This window comes from Lepus europaeus, chromosome 12 (genome assembly GCF_033115175.1).
Source record: "Lepus europaeus isolate LE1 chromosome 12, mLepTim1.pri, whole genome shotgun sequence".
Classification (NCBI taxonomy): domain Eukaryota; kingdom Metazoa; phylum Chordata; class Mammalia; order Lagomorpha; family Leporidae; genus Lepus; species Lepus europaeus.
This window is the reverse complement of record NC_084838.1, coordinates 2,168,790-2,186,653: the sequence shown is the minus strand read 5'-3', so window position 1 is coordinate 2,186,653 and position 17,864 is coordinate 2,168,790. Positions and strand designations below refer to the sequence as shown.

General features: G+C 68.0%; 1 protein-coding gene across 2 annotated transcripts in view; it reads left to right on the top strand.

Moving 5' to 3' along the window:
• The first annotated feature begins 978 nt into the window (after positions 1 to 978).
• The window catches only part of OLFM1 (olfactomedin 1), a 29,496-nt gene continuing 12,610 nt past the window's right edge, over positions 979 to 17,864 (top strand). Inside the window, exons 1-4 of one of the 2 annotated variants that reach the window (XM_062207284.1) lie at positions 979 to 1,111; positions 12,120 to 12,269; positions 15,234 to 15,389; positions 17,096 to 17,315. In XM_062207284.1, coding sequence (XP_062063268.1) covers positions 1,046 to 1,111; positions 12,120 to 12,269; positions 15,234 to 15,389; positions 17,096 to 17,315 — 592 coding nt within the window. In that variant the 5' untranslated portion in view covers positions 979 to 1,045. Of the gene's footprint in view, positions 1,112 to 10,435; positions 10,625 to 12,119; positions 12,270 to 15,233; positions 15,390 to 17,095; positions 17,316 to 17,864 lie in introns of those variants that run through there. The other variant, XM_062207283.1, reaches the window with a different exon arrangement.

Here is a 17,864-nt window from a genome sequence, read left to right as displayed (position 1 = left end):
TTGGGACAGAGTTGATTTTCTAAAGGATAAATGGAGAGGAAAAGGCAGAGAGCTGCCAAGCCTCCACTGCACAGCGGCCCTCCCAGAGACCAGGGGCCGGGAGCCTGACCCCCAGGTGGAGAATGCACACGGAACACGTGGTCCTGGAGGCCAGCCCGGGAGCCCACAGCCCTGCCGGGAGTCCTCTCCCAGGGCCCACGGTACAGGCAGGGCACCTGGGGCTGGCGCAGCTGTGCCACAGCGTGGAGCAGACGGACAAGCAAGGGTAGCCCTATGGCCCAGGTGCACGCACAGACCCTCATCCACCGCCTTCCTGGGGTGCTGGGGGCAGCACCTGCTGCCTGCTCTCGCCTCAGCCCTAGCTGAGGGCACAGGTAACCGTGGCTGTGGACAGACGCCCTGGGCACGACTCCCTGCTCCCAGAGATGCCCTTCCTGGCTGAGCCTCCGCTGACCTCCCTGACCGGTGCGGACAAGGACGCCTTCCGGCCCTCCTGGGGTCCCCGGCGTTTGCACCCCTGCGCCGCCCTGGGACGCCTTCCCGGCCTCTCCGCCGGCCAGGATGCAGCTTCTGTCCCGGTTCAATTTCCCCCGCCTTTTTGATGTCACATCCTGTCCCGGGCTGCCCGCCTCCCGGCCGGCCACCACCGCCGCCGCCGCCGCCGCCGCCACCGCCGCCGCCCCCTCCCCGTGCGAGCCGGGCGCGCGGGTCCTCCCGCGCCACCCCCACACTCGCCCTTCGCGGGCAAACTTTTGGCACCGGCGGCGCCGCCGAGCGCGCGTTCGAGCTCCGCAGGGCGCGCCTCCCGCCGCCGGAGCCGTGCGCGCGGGGAGCGGAGGGCGCAGCCCCCGCCCAGCCCAGCCCAGCCCCGCAGGCAGCCGCGCCGGAACCGGGACGCGATAAATATGCAGAGCGGAGGCTCCGCGCAGCACAGCCCGCGCGCCGCCTGCTCCGGGTGCTGAGCCGGGAGCGCGTCCGCGTCCACGCAGCCGCCGGCCGGCAGCACCCAGGCCCGCACCCAGGACGTCCGAGGTGGCCGCGAGACATGCCACCGGCCCGGAAGCTGCTCAGCCTCCTCCTCCTCATCCTCATGGGCACCGAACTCACCCAAGTACGTACCCCAACGCCATTTTCTTCCCCGCCGGGCGCTGGCCGGGCCGGGGCGCGCGGCAAAGTCGGGGAGCGCCGGGGAAGGGGGCTGGGGAGGGGGTGGACCTGGGGCCGAGGGAGGGGGCGCGCCGACCCCTCCCTCCCCTGCCCCCCACTCCCTGCTGAGAAGTTCAGCCTGGGGCTGCTGGTGTCACGCGGGGAGCCCCCAGGCTTTTTGGGGGTCCAGGTCTCACTCTCTCACCCCAACACAGCCCGGCGGGGGCCCAGCCTTCCCCGGTGGGTTCACGGAGTTCCCCTGGGGGCAGGCGGCACCGGCTTCCTGGGGGAGGGCTTGGGAGCCCAGCTGTGCTGTGTGCACCGCGGGGACCCCGGCACTTGTGCGCTGGGCTTGTCGTCTCCTGAGCCTCGGCTCAGCACAGAGCCAGCCTTTGCCGGGTGTTCTCCATTTTAAAATGCATCTGGGAGCCGCAGGTCTGGGCGGAGGGAAGGGCTGTGTGCGATTGCCCGGCGGGAGGGTCGAGCCGGCACCGCACCCGGGGCTGGGAAGAGTGTGCCAGTCTCCGGAGCCCGGCTGCCTGGGGTGACATTAAAACGCCCTTTCCACCGTGCCACTGTGCCATGCTCCGGGCTGGGAGGCTGGCGCTTCCGAGCCCCAAGTCCAGGAAGCAGATGAGCCCAAGACCCCCCCCCCCCCCAGCCCAGGCCCTGGTCCCCCCCACCCCCGCCTCCCTCCATGTCGGAATAAGAGGAGACAAAGGAGAGAGAAGGAGGGAGGTAGACACAGAGAGAAGATGCCGGAACCAGTGTCCCTGGTCTCTCCCTGCCCCAGACTCTCAGCCCAACAGGGGGCTGCCGCGCCCCCGCCCCGGCCCCCCAGGAGAGGCTCGGTGTGGGGCCTCCAGCAGGGAAGTTCTCTCGGCCCCACCCCCACCCCACCCCCACCCCACACGGTCTGGCCGATGGATGGCAGGCGTGCAGTGGACGGACAGATGCAAGCACACGGGCACACGTGCACACACACGCGTGCACACACGCACACACGTGCAGAGAAGCGCCCAGCGGGTCCCGAGGAGCTGCAGGCGGCCCTGGGAGCCCAGCCTGAGCTTCCGGGCACAGCTCGGCAGCAGGACGGCGACGCCTCCTCGCCGGCCCCGGAGGTGCCCGTCCCTGACCCAAGGACCATTCCAGCCCGGCCCTAGTGACCTTCCTAGTGACCATTGCGGCCACACGATGCTTCTCCTTTTTGTGTCTTGGCAAACGCCCCCCTGTCCTGGGGAGAAACTTGGGGTTCCAGTCCAGGCTCCGTCTCGGTGGTGAGTGTCTGCCCACCTGCTGGGGCAGCCCCGGGGCACACACACCTGCGTCCCAAGCCTCACGGTCTGGTGCTGCCTGACTTCAGGACCCTGGTCAGCTCCTGCCCGGGTCAGGAAGGGGACTGAGGTTTCCCGGGGCTCCTCTGCTGGGGGTGAGCTGGAGGCGGGCTTCCCTCCTGGCTGGGTCCCTGGAGGTCCCGCCCCACCCTCACCTGCGCCTCTGCCCTCCCTGGCCATCTCTGGAGTCAAGCCTGCTGCTGGTGGCTGGCTGGTTGGCTGGCCTGGATGTCTCCAGTCCCTTCCCCTCCGTGCCTACAAACAGGCCGGGGAGCGGCTCTCTCGGCAGCCTGCTCTGGAGAGCCTGGTCACCCTGCTGCCGCCGCCTGGTCTGAACCCACCGGGGCTGGGCCGGGCCGGGTGACTCCTGGCTTTGGCAGTGACCTCCCAGGCGGAGCCGGGGCTGGGGAGTCGGGGTGGGTGCAGGGCCGGGCTGCTGTGAGTCTCAGCTGCTCGTTCCTATCTGTGCCGAGCGCTAGGCGGCCAAGTGTCCTGTGCGTCGCCCTCACACCTGTGAGCACACACAGCACCTGTCGGCTTCAGCTGTGCTCCCTGGGATCCGTCTTCCACGCTCGCCGCAGGCAGACTTCGCACGGCCACACCCTGCGTTAGGTCCCTGGGTTGGAGACAGTGGGACGAGCTGGGTTTCACCTGCTCTTAACCAGCACTGCTTACCGGATTCAGGCAGACAGGTGGGAGGGTGGGGGCGAGCCCCCCGGGCGGGCCGGGCGCCAGCTGTGGATCCACGGCCACCGGGCCCAAAGCCGTGGGCCTCCGTGAACTCTGTCCTCAGACAGAAGGACGTTTGACCCGGCCTTGTTCTGTGGGTTCCGACAAAAGGCTGGCATTGCAAAGGAGTGACAACACAGAGGCGGGCCTGGGGGAGGCGGGGCGGGCCTTGTATAGGATGGCGTGAAAGGTACGGGGTGGGGGGCAGTCTGAGGCCAGGACCTCGGGCCCAGGCGCCCGCCCTGTGGCTCCTGTCCCTCTGGGCGCTGTGGGTGACCTTGAGAAGGCCTGCTGCCCTCTCTGAGCCTCGGCTCCCGCTGCTGTTGAGACAAAGCGCTCCCCCCAGCCCCCCGTCCTGTGTCCCGCCGCCCGGCCCCTCGCCAGCCTTTCCTGGTCACCCACGGGTTGGACGGAACCCTGTCCAGTCCCAGCCTGCAGCGTCGAGGACGCCTTGCCGTCCGACACCCGGGGCCGACCCGCGGCCCCGCCGTGGCCCTCCGTCTCAGTGGCCAGGTGCTGCACAGGAGAGCGGAGGAGTGAGTGCCGGCCCCGGAGAAAGCTTTGGAGCGGAGCCGGATCCCCAGGGAGCAGGGATCCCAGGTGGGAAGGTGGGGGAGGGAAGGAGGCCGGGAGAAGACCGGGCGCCGACTCTCGTGTCCCTGCTTGGCACGCACGTGCCGGGCGGGGAGGGGTGCTTGAGCCTTGTGCACCCTCCCCTGGCCATGTGGCGGCCTGGGTGCTCCCCGAGGTCCCAGCCGAGGGCACAGACTTGGGTGCTGGGTGACTGCCATATACCCCGTCCTGGAGCCCACGGAGCCGCTCCAGGAGCCTGTGCCCTCGGGGACGTGTGGGCAGGGTATGCGGGGGGCAGGGGTTGCCTCTGGGCGTCCCGGGAAGGTCACCCTGCCACATCTGCCCCTCCCTTCCCACCCAGCCACTCTACAGGAAGACCCCAACCCGTGGCCCTGAGCCAACTCAGAACCCCAGCCTGTCCCCCGGGTGGGGCTGGGGGAGCTGCAGGCACGAGCTGCGAGCCGCAGAATCCCACGTGGGGCAGCTGTTGGCGTCCCATCCCACGGCGGAAGGAAGGGTAATCCACCTTCAGATCCCGGCCGTGCCGGGACGGCATCGCTGTGTGAAGTGAGATGGGGCTGCCGGCTAAGCTCAGGCAGCTACGGGGCCCACGGGGAGGGAACCGACTCCCGGCTGCGAGGCCGGGGCGGCCGGGAGTCTTCACCCACCTCAGTGTGGTCGTGACGGGCAGTGCAGGCAGGAGGTGGGGGGAGAGAAGGGGGAGTGTGTTCGCCCCTGCAGTGTTCGGATCCCGACAGGGAGAACAAGCCCAGCAGAGCTGAGGGCGCCAGCTGGTGCTGTCCCAGGTGTCACCGCGCAAACAGCCCCAGGCCAGGAGGGAGCGTGGCTCTTTCCGGGGCACAAGCCCCAGCCTCATTCTCGAAGCGGGGAGATGGAAGTGGGGGGGGGGGGTAAGCGACATGCCCTGGGAGGCCCAGAAAGGACGAGTCGGCCTGGGACGCGGCCCCAGGTCTGTCTGACACCTGGGACGCCTGAGTTCAGGTTCTTGTTAAGACAGAGAAGTAAAAAGTAGAGAAAGCAGAACCGCTCGGTGTCACGGAGCCCCAGGGGAGAGGGGTGGGTGCTGTCTCTTGGGTCCCGGAGACCCCAGCCAGTGAGGCGCACAGGGCCCCGGGTCCCTGTGTTTTGCTAACTGTGTGACCACATGGTGCGGCCGCTGCTAACCACGCAGGCTGGTTCCAGAGCGGGGAGGGTGCTCGGCGGGGCTCGGTGGGGAGCACTGGGGGCCCTGAGGTCCAGGCAGTGGGAAGCAGTTCGAGGATGCTCCCCCCACCGTGCCGCCGCCCAGCTCCGTGGTTTGCACTGGGCTGGGGAGGGCTGGCCACTGGGCAGAGCAGGTGCTGCTCCGTCTGCCGCCGGCACACTCACGACTCCTTTCTGGGGAACGGCTTCGGCGCACGCATCGGCGGCCAGCTGCTGGCAGTAGCTTCCCTGGTCTAAAGGGTGTGGGGGGCGAGGGCTGAGGCGCCTCCTGCTTGTGCACAGGGCCACGACGTTGAAAATCTGATGGGAGAGTCCCAGGGAGCACGCGGTGAGCGAGAGAGGCGCCAGGCCCAGGCTGTGCCCGCGGGGAAGGGCTGGGAGCAGCCCTCACCATGGAGACCGTCACCTGCGGCAACCCCACCCCACAGGCGTTTCCCTGCTGGCCCCTTGGCGCTAGCCCGAGCCTCTGAGAAGGCCTCAGCGGCGCTCGGCCCCGGGGCAGAAGAAAGAATGGGGCCTGGGAGGCCGAGACTGCCTCCCACGGTCGGCCGTGAGTCCCTGTGCCTCGCCCGCCCACCGTGCCAGCCCCCGGCCGCAGATGCCCTGGCTGAGGCAGCCCCGAGAAGGGCCCCGGGAAGGGCACTGACTGCACAGCACAGCGCAGGGGCCTGGGGAAGAGGCGCCGTCTTGAGACGGCAGCCAGCCTGGGGAGATGGCGCTGGGGAAGTCCCTGAGGGCCCGGCACCGTGGCACAGAGGGTTAAAGCCACCGAATTCGGTGCTGGCATCCCATGCGGGCGCCGATTCGAGTCCAGGCTGCTCCACTTCTGCTCTAGCTCCCTGCTGATGGCCTGGGAAAGCAGTAGAAGATGGCCCAAGTGCTTGGGTCCCTGCACCCACGTGGGAGACCCGGAAGAAGCTCCTGGCTTTGGTCTGGCCCAGACCGGACTGTTACAGCCATGAAGCCAGGAGCCAGGAGCTTCTTCTGGGTCTCCCACATGGGTGCAGGGGCCCACGCACTGGGGCCGTCCTCCGCTGCTTGCCCGGGTCATCAGCAGGGAGCTGGAGCGCAAGTGGAGCAGCCGGGACTCGACCTTGTGCTCGTACTGGATGCCGGCGTCACAGGCGGTGGCTTAACTCGCTGCCCACAACGCCAGCCCCTAAGAGTCCATCTCCTTGAGAGACACCGAGGTCTTTCGTGCACTGGTTCACTCCCCAGGGGCCCACAACAGCAGGGGCTGTGCCAGAGCAAAGCCGGGAGCCCCACGCAGTCTCCCACGTGCGTGGCAGGAACCCGAGTGCCGGAGCCATCATCCCTGCCTCCCGGGGTCTGCATTAGCGGGCAGCGGGAATCGGAGCTGGCGCTGCGTGCAGACCCCGAGCCCCTCGGAGTGGGACGCAGGCATCTCAGCCGCCAGGCACCAAACCCTCCCCAGACACCCCCTTTTAATCCGCGTCAGGATTTGCTCCATGGACCAGGCTGCCTTCTCAGTTTTGGGAGGGGGCAACAGGAGCACTGTGTAGCCCCCACCCCCGAAACCCCAGCTCAGCCCAGCGGAGGGCGTCTGTGCCCCTCCCTGCAAAGAACCCAGCCCTGTGTCTCACCACCGAGGGGGGGGGGCGCTGATGGAAGCAGCGGGGGCAGAGGCGGGGGGCGTGGAGGGCAGAGAGTGGGGACTGAGTGACGGGCCAGGACTCTAGGGGGGACGCAGCGTCGCAGAGGCGCTGGGGGGCTGAGCGGGAGGTAGAAGGCCTAGCCTCGGGGGACACCAGCCCCTGGGTCAGCCGCCCTCGCTGGCTCCGTGGCAAGGCTGCGTCTTGCACCCACACGACAGGCTATCTGTGGCGGGCAGCCGTGGTGCTGGCCTGTGTGCCTGCCCGTCTGGGGGCCCAGGCAGGGAGCACCCCCCGGATGTGCTTTGTCCTGGCAGAGCAGGGAGCAAGGGCGAAGCCGAGACCAGCGTGGCCCTGCCATCCGGCCTCCACTGGCCGGGACGGCCGTCACACAGCCAAGCCTACACGGGCCGTGTCGGTGGGTACCTGGGCCACAGGAGGCAGGGCAAGGAGCAGGGAGCCGGGCCGGGGGTGCCAGGAAGGCGCAGGCTGGGACTCCCCAGGGTCGGCCGTGGCCGCTGGGAGGGAACGCTCGGGCCTCCGGGTCCCCTCCCTGCCCAAGGACGTTCTTGCTCCAGCAGAGAGAGCGAGCGAGAGGCACACGGGAGCAGCCGTTACTCATGAGGGAGCCCTGTGCTGGCTCTCGGTCTCTGCTTCTGCCTCTCTCTGTCTCCTCCCTCTGACTGTCTGTCTCCTCCCTCTGATTGTCTCTGATTCTCTCCCGCTCCCTCACCCCCCTCCAGCTCATTGCACACAGCAGGACACCTCCACCTCCCCCTTCAGGGTCCATCGCGGGCAGCGGCCTCTCCCAGTGGGGCTGCGTGGTTGTGGTGGACTGCACTCGGTGACTCCCCGACAGCGCCACCCACCCACTGTCCCCTGTAGGGATGGCCGTGTTGGAGGTGGGAGCACCCTCCCCAGGCACCTAACAGCCGCTGTGGTTTCCAGAGCGTTCTGGTTGTGCTGAGCTTGTGCCGTTTGCCGAGGTCGGAGATCGTGGGGGCCTGGCGTGAGGACAGAGACCCGGCCGCCCCGGCAGGTGACCCAGGCGTCGCCCAGGGCAGCGCCGATGCGCCTCCTCCCTGCATGTGGTAGCCAGGGTTTGGGAATGCCTTCCGAAGGCCAGTGTGGCTTGTGGACTGTGCGTGGCTGGCTGGGTGGCGGGGGCTTCCGTCGGGCCACCCCCGGGGTCGCGTGACAGCTGTGTTGAGGGGCCTGGTCTGGCAGCCGTCTGCTCCGCCATGTGACCTTGGACAGCCGAGTCGCCTGGAGTCGGCAGTGGCTCCGCCCTGTGGGCTCCGCAAGGATTAAGTGACATCAGGCCTGGCACTGAGCCCCCGAGCGTCCTGGGCCCAGCACCTGCTCTGCCGGTGGGGTTCTGATTCCTCAGAGATGCCCATGAGAGCGAGCCCCTTGCTCCGGGGAGTCTGGTGGAAATCGAGATGTAGATTCCTCCCCGGGCAATCCCTCCTCCTTCCATCCAGAGCCCTTGGCCTTGGCCGCAGCAGCCCACGGTTAGGGGGCGCCCCGGGCCCTTTCCGAAGGCACTGAGGGCAGCAGTGTCGCCTCCTGGGTCACTGTCCACACGCTGGACAGGGGCCAGCGGGGGGCGACTCGCTTGAATCTCCCAGGCAACAGCAGGTGTGGGCAGCACCCTGCAGATGGGCAGCTAGGTGCAGGGCCCGCATTCGGGGGCTGAGCTGTCACACAGCCCACGCAGGGCTGGTGAGAACCGTGCGTCTCTGCAGGGGCCTCAAAGCATCGGCCAACAAGGAGGCGAGGACGTGGGGGTGTCCCTCCCTCCCACCGACATCCCGGGGACCCTGGGAGTCCCAGGGCCCCGCTCACGTTCCGCAAGGTCCACGCCAGGAACCCAGAACCTCACTTCCAAAGGAATGCTTTGCAGCCGTGCCTGCGGGGTCACCGTACACCCCCCTCCCCGGCTGCCAGCAGGACGGAGCCCGGCAGAAGCACCTGGGGCGGGGTGGGGGGGGCTTCCTCTCTCCAGGCCCTGCCCTGTCCCCAGGAGCCCCGCAGCACCAGCAGTGCCAGTGAGCAGCCCTGCCTCACCCTTGCACACAACCCGCACCGCGTTCCCTGGGTCGGCAGCCCCAGCCAGGCTGGCACTGCCTAGAGTGCCGGGGCAGGGCTGACGGCGAGCCTAACCCGAAGCTGGTTAGGAGCCGATCTTGTCTCCTGCCCGGAGCGGTGACGACGCCTGCCCCTCTCCCCAGGCGAGCTGGTTCCTGCACACCCCCCCCCCCCCCGCCCGCACAGGTGGGGAAGCCAGGTTCCAGGAGGGCTCGTGGGCCGGGCCGGGCTCTGCACGCTTCCTGAGACCCGCGAGGGCAGCTGTTGAGTTCACAGGGAAGCTTCTAGGTGTTGCTGTGCCGTCTCGGTGCGGCGTCCGTGCTGGGGTTCGCAGCCGGCTGTACCCCACGGCTCGCACTTACTGGTGTGAAATAACCTATGACCTCAGGGGTGCACCGAGGGTTGGTGCTGCGGTGGGCTCAAGTCGTCGCAGCATAGCTCCGACGCCTGCAGGGAGCAGGAGTCGGGGGCTGGGCAGGCGGGGCTGTGTCCCTGAGTCTTGGTCAGGAGAGGGGCGGGCAGATGGTCACACCGGGGTGACAGCCTGGGGTGGGGGCGGGGAGGCTGCGAGCAGGGCTGCAGTACCAGCTGGCACTGGGAGGTGGCGCCCGCACCCAGCAGTTGGAAGCTGCTGGCCGCGCACACAGAGGGTTGCCATGCCTTAATCAGAAAAACAAACCCGAGCCACCGCCGTGGCCAGCAGGTCTCGCTCGGGCTGGGATCGGCTTGGCTGCCCCACGAGTTGCTCTCCGTGGTGGGCGGGCGCCAGGGAGGCGGTGCTTATGTGCTGGCTGCCTTTCCAGCCCCGGGCGCTGAGCGATCCTGGGGGTTCCGGCGCTGCCCAGAGCTCAGTGGCACAGCTTCTTGGGCAGGCCGGCCTTCCGGGTGAGGCTTCTGGGGTCCCCGCACGCCGGGCCCGCGGGAGCCCGGGAAGGCAGCGCCCGTAGGGACACGGACTGCCCGGCCTGTCGGCCAGACCCCCGGTCGCCGCCAGTCGCGGGCGTGGCTCCCACGCCTGAGCCCCAAACCTCCCGCAGCTGCGTCCGCGCGCTCGCCCCGTCACCCCTCGGCGCGTGCGGCCGGCGCACCCTCGGCCTCCCCGGGCCGTGGTCAGCGCCGGCTGACCTCCGCGGCTGCCCGGCTAGCAGGCGGCCGTTCACTTGGCCCCCATCCCCATCCCTGGCGCCGCCGCCCAGCGCTCCCCTGGGGACGCGGGGGTGTGGGTGGCGGCCAGGCGGGCCAGGGGCGGCTGGAGAGGCCGGGTCGCCCTCGGAGCCCAGCTCGTCGGTCGGCTGTGGTCTGCAGACCTCGCCGCCAGCAGCCAGGGGGCGGCGGGGAGCCGGAGCGCGCAGGAAAAACCCACCCATTTCCTGGGCAGATTGCGTCGGCCGCCGCCCGGCCGTGTCCCCGCCTCCCGGCCGCGGCCCCCGCGCGCAGCCCGCGCCGAGCTCAGAACCGGGCTGCTGTCCCCGGCGGAGGGCGCGGGGCGCGGCGCGGGCCGGCGGCGGCTCCCTGTCTCCCTCGCTCGCTCGCTCGCTCGTTCGCTCGCTGGCTGCTTCCTGCCCGCCTTGCTCCCCGGCGCCCGGGGGCGGCGCGGCGATGGCCGGGGCGCGCGGGGCGGCGGCGGCGGGCGCGCGGCGGCGGCGGGCGGAGGGGGCGCGGGGACACGGCCGGGCGCCCCTGCCCGCCGCGGTGCCCGCCGCCTGAAGGCTGTCCGGGCGCGGAGCCGGCGCCGGTGCGGCGCGGGCGCGGGGACCCGGCGCGATGTCCGTGCCGCTGCTGAAGATCGGGGTTGTGCTGAGCACCATGGCCATGATCACCAACTGGATGTCCCAGACGCTGCCCTCGCTGGCGGGGCTCAACACCACCCGGCTGTCGGCCGCCCGCGGCGGGACGCTGGACCGCAGCACCGGCGTAAGTGCGCCCGCCGCGCCCTGCTTCCTCCGCGTCTGCGCCGGGCCCGCGGTGGCCGTTCGCGGGGCGGGGGTGAGCCTGCCCGGGGGCTCGGAGGTCCCGGGGCTTCTCCGAGAGAAACTCTTTCCTTGAAGCGCTAGGAAACTGGGGCTGGGCTCTTGGGGACTTGCCCAAGGTCACGGGCCCCTGCGAGGCACGGACGCTCCCTGACCCCAGCCTGGTGGGGCCACGGAGCCTGCCCTACTTTGGACAAGCCGGACCGGGACCAAGTCCCCAGGCACCCAGCCCTTCCCGTCTGCCCTGGGCGGTGGGCCGGGGTCCCCTCGGAGGAGGGTGCAGGGGTCCCTGGGAGCCGCGCGCTCAGCTTTGCCTTCCATCACCCCTCCCACCCCGCCTGCTTGCCCTGCCCTGCGGGGGTCTGGGGGCAGGGGAGCGCCCCCTGGGCATGGCTGGTTGGGATGGTGATGGTGGAGCCGCCCAGGCGGGCTCCCCTCCTGGCGGAGAGGAGAGGAGAGGTGAAGGTCAAGTCTCCTGGGCTCCCCCGGCCGCCAGGGGCTCGGGCTCCTTGGGGAGGGGCTGCTGGTGTGACCCCCTCACCTGCTGTTGGAAGAGCGACTTAGCCCTTCCGCCTGACTTTGTCCTCTGCCTCTGGACCTGCGCCTCTGACAGGGAAATGAATGAAATCAGATGTTTGCTACTCCAGGCTCTCCCCGTCCCCAGCTAAGAATAGCGAGGAGGTGATGGGTGGAGTCAGCGGGCAGCCTGCGGGGCCGGCAGGAGGGTGCAGGGCGTGTGCCGGCCAGGGCTCAGGGACTCCTGGGGGCTCTTGGGGTCCGCCCTGCGTGCCTGGCCAACAGGACCACCCCAGCTGGACTGCAGGGGAGGGGCCGGCTCTGGGTTCTCTGTGGTCCTGGTGACCAGGGCTGGGGTGGCCCCTGCATGGCCAATGCATCCCTACGGTTCGGTGGCGTCCCCAAATGGCCGGGGGAGTGGACGTGGGTGTCTGTGCTAGGCTGCCAGCAGGATGATTGCCGCGGCCCAGGGGCATTGCAGCTCTGGGCTGAGAGGCAGCTGGAGCCGACGACGGTGTCACCGCTGCCGTGCCAGCCGCCCTGCTGGCCTCCCAGGGAGGGGGGGATCTCATTTCTGAATTGCATGCCTGCTGGGTGTCGCCAGCCCTGCCCTGCTCGCACCGGGCCGGGGGCACTCTGATCCCTCCCATGTAGCAATTGGCTCCATGTTAGAACTCCGGGCATCTTTCAAGTTAAAGCTGAGATTTGAAACATTGTTTTTGAAAGAGTTGCGCCTCTTTGATTTGCTTCCCGCCCTGGACATCGGTTGGTGCCTCCGGGGCCAGGTCTTTGGGGCCCTGCTTTGTGCCTGTCCCCTGGGCCAGACGAGGACGGTCACCACCACCCCTCATACAGTGCCTAGTGCACGGCCTCACAGTCTCCCTTCTCCCCCTCCCCTGCCTCACCTCGCCTGCCCCCTCCAGGTGCTGCCCACCAGCCCCGAGGAGAGCTGGCAGGTGTACAGCTCTGCCCAGGACAGCGAAGGCAGGTGCATCTGCACGGTGGTGGCTCCCCAGCAGACCATGTGCTCACGGGACGCCCGCACCAAGCAGCTGAGGCAGCTGCTGGAGAAGGTGAGTGCGGTGCGTGTGCGTGTGAGAGTGTGTGCGCGCGCCCGCACGCCCACCCCAGCACCACGGCTGCGCTGGTCTGCGGGGCCATCCCGCAGCCCTCCTGGCCTGGTCCCACTAGAAATATTTATGAATGGGCAGGTGGATGGGTGGACGGGCGGATGGACGGGTGGGTGGATGGCTGAAGAGGCCAGGTGGCCCGGGAGGAGGGGGCAGATCTACCCGCTGCCGTCGGGAGACGGGACGCAGCCCCCTCTGGTGGGCACAGCTCCCTCAGCGGTAGAGGGAGGGGCCGAGCTACGCGTTCAGGTCCTCCAGCTCCGGCCGGCCCTGAGGACGCCACGTGACCAGCTGGGCCGTGCCCCCGTGCCCACCGGGAAGGGGCTCAGTGAGACCCTGCTCCTGCGGGCATCCCAGCGGGGCTCGGGGGGCTCAGGCACCTGTGAGGGCCGGGAGGGGGGCCCCTGCCCCCTGAGCAAGCCGGCTGAGAGGAGTTACAGTGAGATGCCTGGAGCAGACCAAAGGAGACCGGAGGCCTGATTGAGCCGTTAATTATTCAGAGCTGTGGAGGGAGGCTGCGCGCAGAGCCCCCAGGGACCACCACAGGCCTGGACCCTGCGCCCTTGGGGAGGAGAGCGGAAACAGTTTCCAGAAAGCTCTCCAGGCCCTGGGGACGAAGGCCCGGAGCTTTCCCTCTGCCTGTGCCTTGAAAAATGTAAAGGCCCATCTTCCACGGCGACGGCGGGCACGCCGGATTCCAGCGGGCAGGGCTGTCCTCAGCTCCTCTCCCGCTGGCCTGGGGCCAGTGCCCTTCTGTTCCTGGCTCTCAGCGGCCAGGCGAGGCACACACCGGGCACCCACCCCCGTGGGCAGAGCAGAGACGCCCCGGAACCCTGTGCACGGGCCGAGGCCGCCAGCGAGCTACTTCCTGGCGGAGCCTTCAGAGTCCCACCAGGTGGGGGAGGACGGTCCTGGGAGCCACCACCCCTCCCCCACCTCACCCCCAACCCCTGTTCTGAGACCCCTGTGCCAGCCTGCATGGGAGCGGGCGGGGCTGTGGGCCTGAGGCCTCGGAGCCAGGCCAGCTGGGAGTCGGCCGGCCTGGCTGGGTGACAGTGGGCAGGTTTGCTGCCCCTCGCCCAGGCTGTTCAGTGCGGTCCCCCGGCCGACAATCCATGCATGGTGCTTGGGATGCGGGAAACCTTCCCTGAGGAGGTGTGGCCTTCCTGGAGGGCGGGTGGGCCTGCTCCTGCGCACCTGCTGCACCCTGGGTGGGGGTGGGGCACCGGGCAGCCCGTGTCATCGGGAGCTTTGGGGCCCTTGAGTGCCTGTGGGAGGCACGGGCTGTGGCTAGGATGCCGCCTGGGGGCAGGAGGCTGGGGTGGCGGTTGGAGCCCTGGGCTGGAGGCAGCCGGCCCGGAGTTTGTCTCTTGTGAGTCGAAGTTTGATCTTGACAAATTCAAGTCTTCAAAACCTCTCCCCCTCCAGCAACTAAAAGCAGGCCGAGCTGTGTGTGGTCCCTGGGTACTGCTCTCCGGAGGGGTGGGCAGAGGGGCCGTCTTCCCAGCCTGCAGGCTCACGGCCTGGCCCTGGGCTTGGGTAGTGACACCAGCGTGTGGCTTGCTCCGGCTCAGCCTTGGGCCAGGGTGATTTTGTTCCATAGTAGTGCATGGCCCTGTCTGGCCCGGCTCATCCAGGAAACCTCCCTGGAGGAGGCAGCATTCAGGCTGGGCCTTGAGGGTGAATGAAACCAATGGAAAGGAGTGCCTGGGGCACTCAGAACAACAGAGTGAGATGGGGGAGCAGGCAGACAGCAGGCCCAGGCCCCTTTCCCGTGGATGGAATGTCCGGGGGCGGGGGGCAGAGCCACCGTGTCCCCGTGTTGTGCTTTCCAGACTGGGGTCTGAGCCGGATCTGTGCACACTGCCTGCAGGCACACGGGCTGCTGTGCGCTGCATTTTGTTTGCTGGACTGCAGGGGATGGGGGCCACGCCACCCCCCACCCAGCCTGGCCACCCAGGCCGAGCCCGGCCCCACTGACCCCCGCGGCACAGGGTTTTCAAATTCAGCAGAAATAAATAAAACCAGAAGAGATTTGTTGCCTGGGAGGTGTCCTCCTGCCTGGCCACGGGGTCGGGTTCAGGGGAGAGGACCCCCACGCACGGCTGCCGTCCTCGGCTGCACTCCCGAGCCGGAAGCGTGCACGGCCGGCGGGTGCCGGGAACCTGCCCGTCCCCCTGAGCTGTCTGAACCCCGGTGAGCGTTGACGCTCCGTCTCGAGCTGGGCTCGGTGCGGCTGCGCCGGCACAGGCGTGATCGGCGAATCTGCAGAGCCATGATCGCTCGTGATGCCACGTGTGACGGATGGCACGCGAGACGGGAGGTGGGGAGGGCCGTTCCCGGTTCCTTCCTCCTGCACACAGGCAGCCAGCAGCCTTCCAGGGAGGGCTGGGGGAAGGGCGCTTTCTACCTGGGGGCGGGGCCGAGGGTGGGGCCAGGCAATTACACCAGGAGAGGACCCCGCCCCCCCAGGGTCCCCAGCTCCGGATGTCCCCCATCTGCACCCCAGATCCCAAGGTCAGGCTCGGCAAGATGGCAGAGAGGATGTTTACCGAACCAATTTGCTCTGTGTGATGCTGCCGATGAGCTCGTGAATAATGCATGGAGCCCTTGTGGCTCGCCGCGTGCGTCCGTGTGCGTGTGCGTGCGTCCGTGCGTGTGTGTGCATGTGCGTGCGTCCGTGCGTGTGCGTGTGTGCATCCATGTGTGTGCATGTGTGTGTCCGTGTGTGTGTGCACGTGCGTCTGTGCATGTCCGTGTGTGTGTGTGCATCCATGTGTGTGCATCCGTGCGCATGTGTGTGCGTGCATGTGTGTGTGTGCGCGTGCGTGCGTGGGGGCGGGCGGGCGGCTGAGCCAGCCGGGCACCGCTGCAGCTCTTGCCTTGCGCCTGTCACCCTCTGCACAGGTGCAGAACATGTCGCAGTCCATAGAGGTGTTGGACAGGCGGACGCAGAGAGACCTGCAGTACGTGGAGAAGATGGAGAACCAGATGAAGGGGCTGGAGTCCAAGTTCAAGCAGGTGGAGGAGAGCCACAAGCAGCACCTGGCCAGGCAGTTCAAGGTGTGTGCGCCCCTCCCGCTGCCCCCCCCCCAGAGCCAGGCTTGGCCCCTCGTGCTGTCCCGTCCCCTGCAGCGGCAGTGACCTGGGAACCCCGGGGGGACATGGCCAGGATTGCTCTTGCCCCGCACCGAGCCCTGCCACCCAAGAGACTCAGGTGGGCCCTGGCTGGGCCAAGGACCCTGAAGAGGGGGGTGGGGGGAGGCTTGAGTGGCAGCTTCGCACGCAGGAGAGCCCTCAGTGGGCGAGTCGGGAGCCGGCGCCCCCCAGCCCCTGCTCCCCAGGCCGAGTCTCCCGCCCCACTCCTGCAGGTAAGGCACACTAGCCAGGGGTTAGCACGCTTGGCCGGAGCCGTCTCTGAGCACGGATCACTCAGGGCAGGTCTTCCATGACGAGGCACGCTGTGGACGGACTGGGGCGGGGGTGGAGACGTGGACCCCAGGGCCTCTCTCGCCTTGCGGGCGGTGAAGTGTGCACGGCTCCCGGTAACTCTGGGCGCTAAAGCCGTGAAACGGTGCACACGTAACGTGCAGCCGGGGCGGCACCCCTGCCGGCTGCTCGGCTTCCAGAAGGTTCCGTGGAGAAGTGCGCGCGGCCTCGCCTCGGTTAAGATGCCGTTGCGTGCTGCTGAGACGCGCGGCCCACAGGCCGGCGGCGCGCGCCCGGAGCCACACAGCAGCCTGGCCCCCGCTGTGGACCCCTCAGGAGCTTGCCCCCCCTCCTTTTTATGCTAATGCTGTTCTTTGATCTGCTCCCTGCATGCAGCGAGGACTAATTTTCTTTTAAAAGCGAGGCATTAGACAGACGAAACGGCAAACTAATGAAGTTATACGGTCTGTGTTACCCGTGAGATGCCGGCCAGCCCGAGGCCTCCGAGTGGGAGCAGCCGGCCGCTGGCCTGCCCGTGCCTGCTCAGCCTGGGGCCCCTCGGGCTTGATGGGAAGGCGCTTGTGTCTCTGGCTCCCAGAGGGGCCGGCCCTCCCTGCCCTGTGGCCCGGAGACCCCCTCTAAGCTCCCGGGGTGTCCCAGGGCCAGACTGGCCACGCCGGGGTCCCTCTGAGGGCCAGACAGGGGCGCCGTGGCTGTGGGGGAGCAGAGGCAGGCTCCTGCCCTTGCGTGACTAACTCCAGTATTAACGTGTGTGATTTTTTTTTAACTGACCGTGAAAGTGCTTGTCTCAGGCCGTCTGCGTGGCCAGGCTAGCGAGCTAGCTCCTCAACGCTTTCTCATTTTCTTGCTTGCAGGGCTAACTTTAAAGAGTTTTTTCATGCTACAGTGACAGAAGACGCAGCCCACTCCCCTGTAACATGAGAGAGAGCCAGACAGCTTTTTGCACCTTGCATTTTTACTCTAATTTTCCAGTCCGTAGCACCATATCACTAAGGAAGCTTGAATTCCACCAGGATCCTCCCTTGCATGCCGTAGCTGCATCCCAGGAGTAGCCCGAGCCCTGTCGGTGCAGTTTTTGAAAAAGGAAGAAAAAAAAAAAGAACTCTGTGTTGTCTATGATTTAACCGCATGTAACTGATGTTGCATTCTGACAATAAAGACCTTTCCCAAACCCGTCGTGTCCTGAGGACTGATTCCTACGCCTTCTGGCGGGGCGGGGCGCGGGGGTGCACAGCCCCGCCCGTGGGAGGAGCCGGCCAGGCAGGCCTTACCAGTTCTTGCATGCATGGCACTGAACCCAGCTTATTTTAACCTTGCAGGCGATTAAAGCGAAAATGGATGAACTTAGGCCTTTGATCCCTGTGTTGGAAGAGTACAAGGCCGATGCCAAATTGGTATTGCAGTTTAAGGAGGAGGTCCAGAATCTGACGTCAGTGCTAAACGAGCTGCAAGAGGAGATTGGCGCCTTTGACTACGATGAGCTGCAGAACAGAGTGTCCAGTCTTGAAGACAGGCTGCGTGCATGCATGCAAAAACTAGGTAGGCCCGGCGCCCGGCACGCGTGCAGGCGCAGGGAGCGCGGCCGAGGGGGCAGCGCCCGCCTGGCCTCGGCCAGCCGCCCGCAGGGCTCCTGGTAGGGCCTCCTGTAGGGTTAGCGCAGCAGGAGCCCAGGCAGGGCCCACGGAGGAGCGCGTCTGGAGAAGCAGGGCGAGCGGAGCCGCTGCCTGGGGCTGGGCGCGTGCGCGCGCGCGCATGTGCGTGGGTGCGCGTGTGCGTGGGTGCGCGTGTGCGTGCGTGTGTGCGTGGGTGCGTGCGTACATGAGGGACACGAGTTCCATGGGGCTGGCGACACGCCTTGGGTTCCTGCAGGCACTGAGTGGGAGACGGGCGCTGTCCCGTCCCGGCAGAAGATCCGCCCCTCCTCGCGAGTGAGGGAGCCCCCTCTTCCAGCCCCAGAGGTGCTCACGTGCCCCAGGCACATTCCCGGGTCCTAAGCGGTAGCCCCCCCAAGCAGGGTGCTCCACCGGGACCCTTGCTTGAGATTGATTGCTGGTTAATTGCGATAAGCAGTCTCAGTGAGTTGCGCCC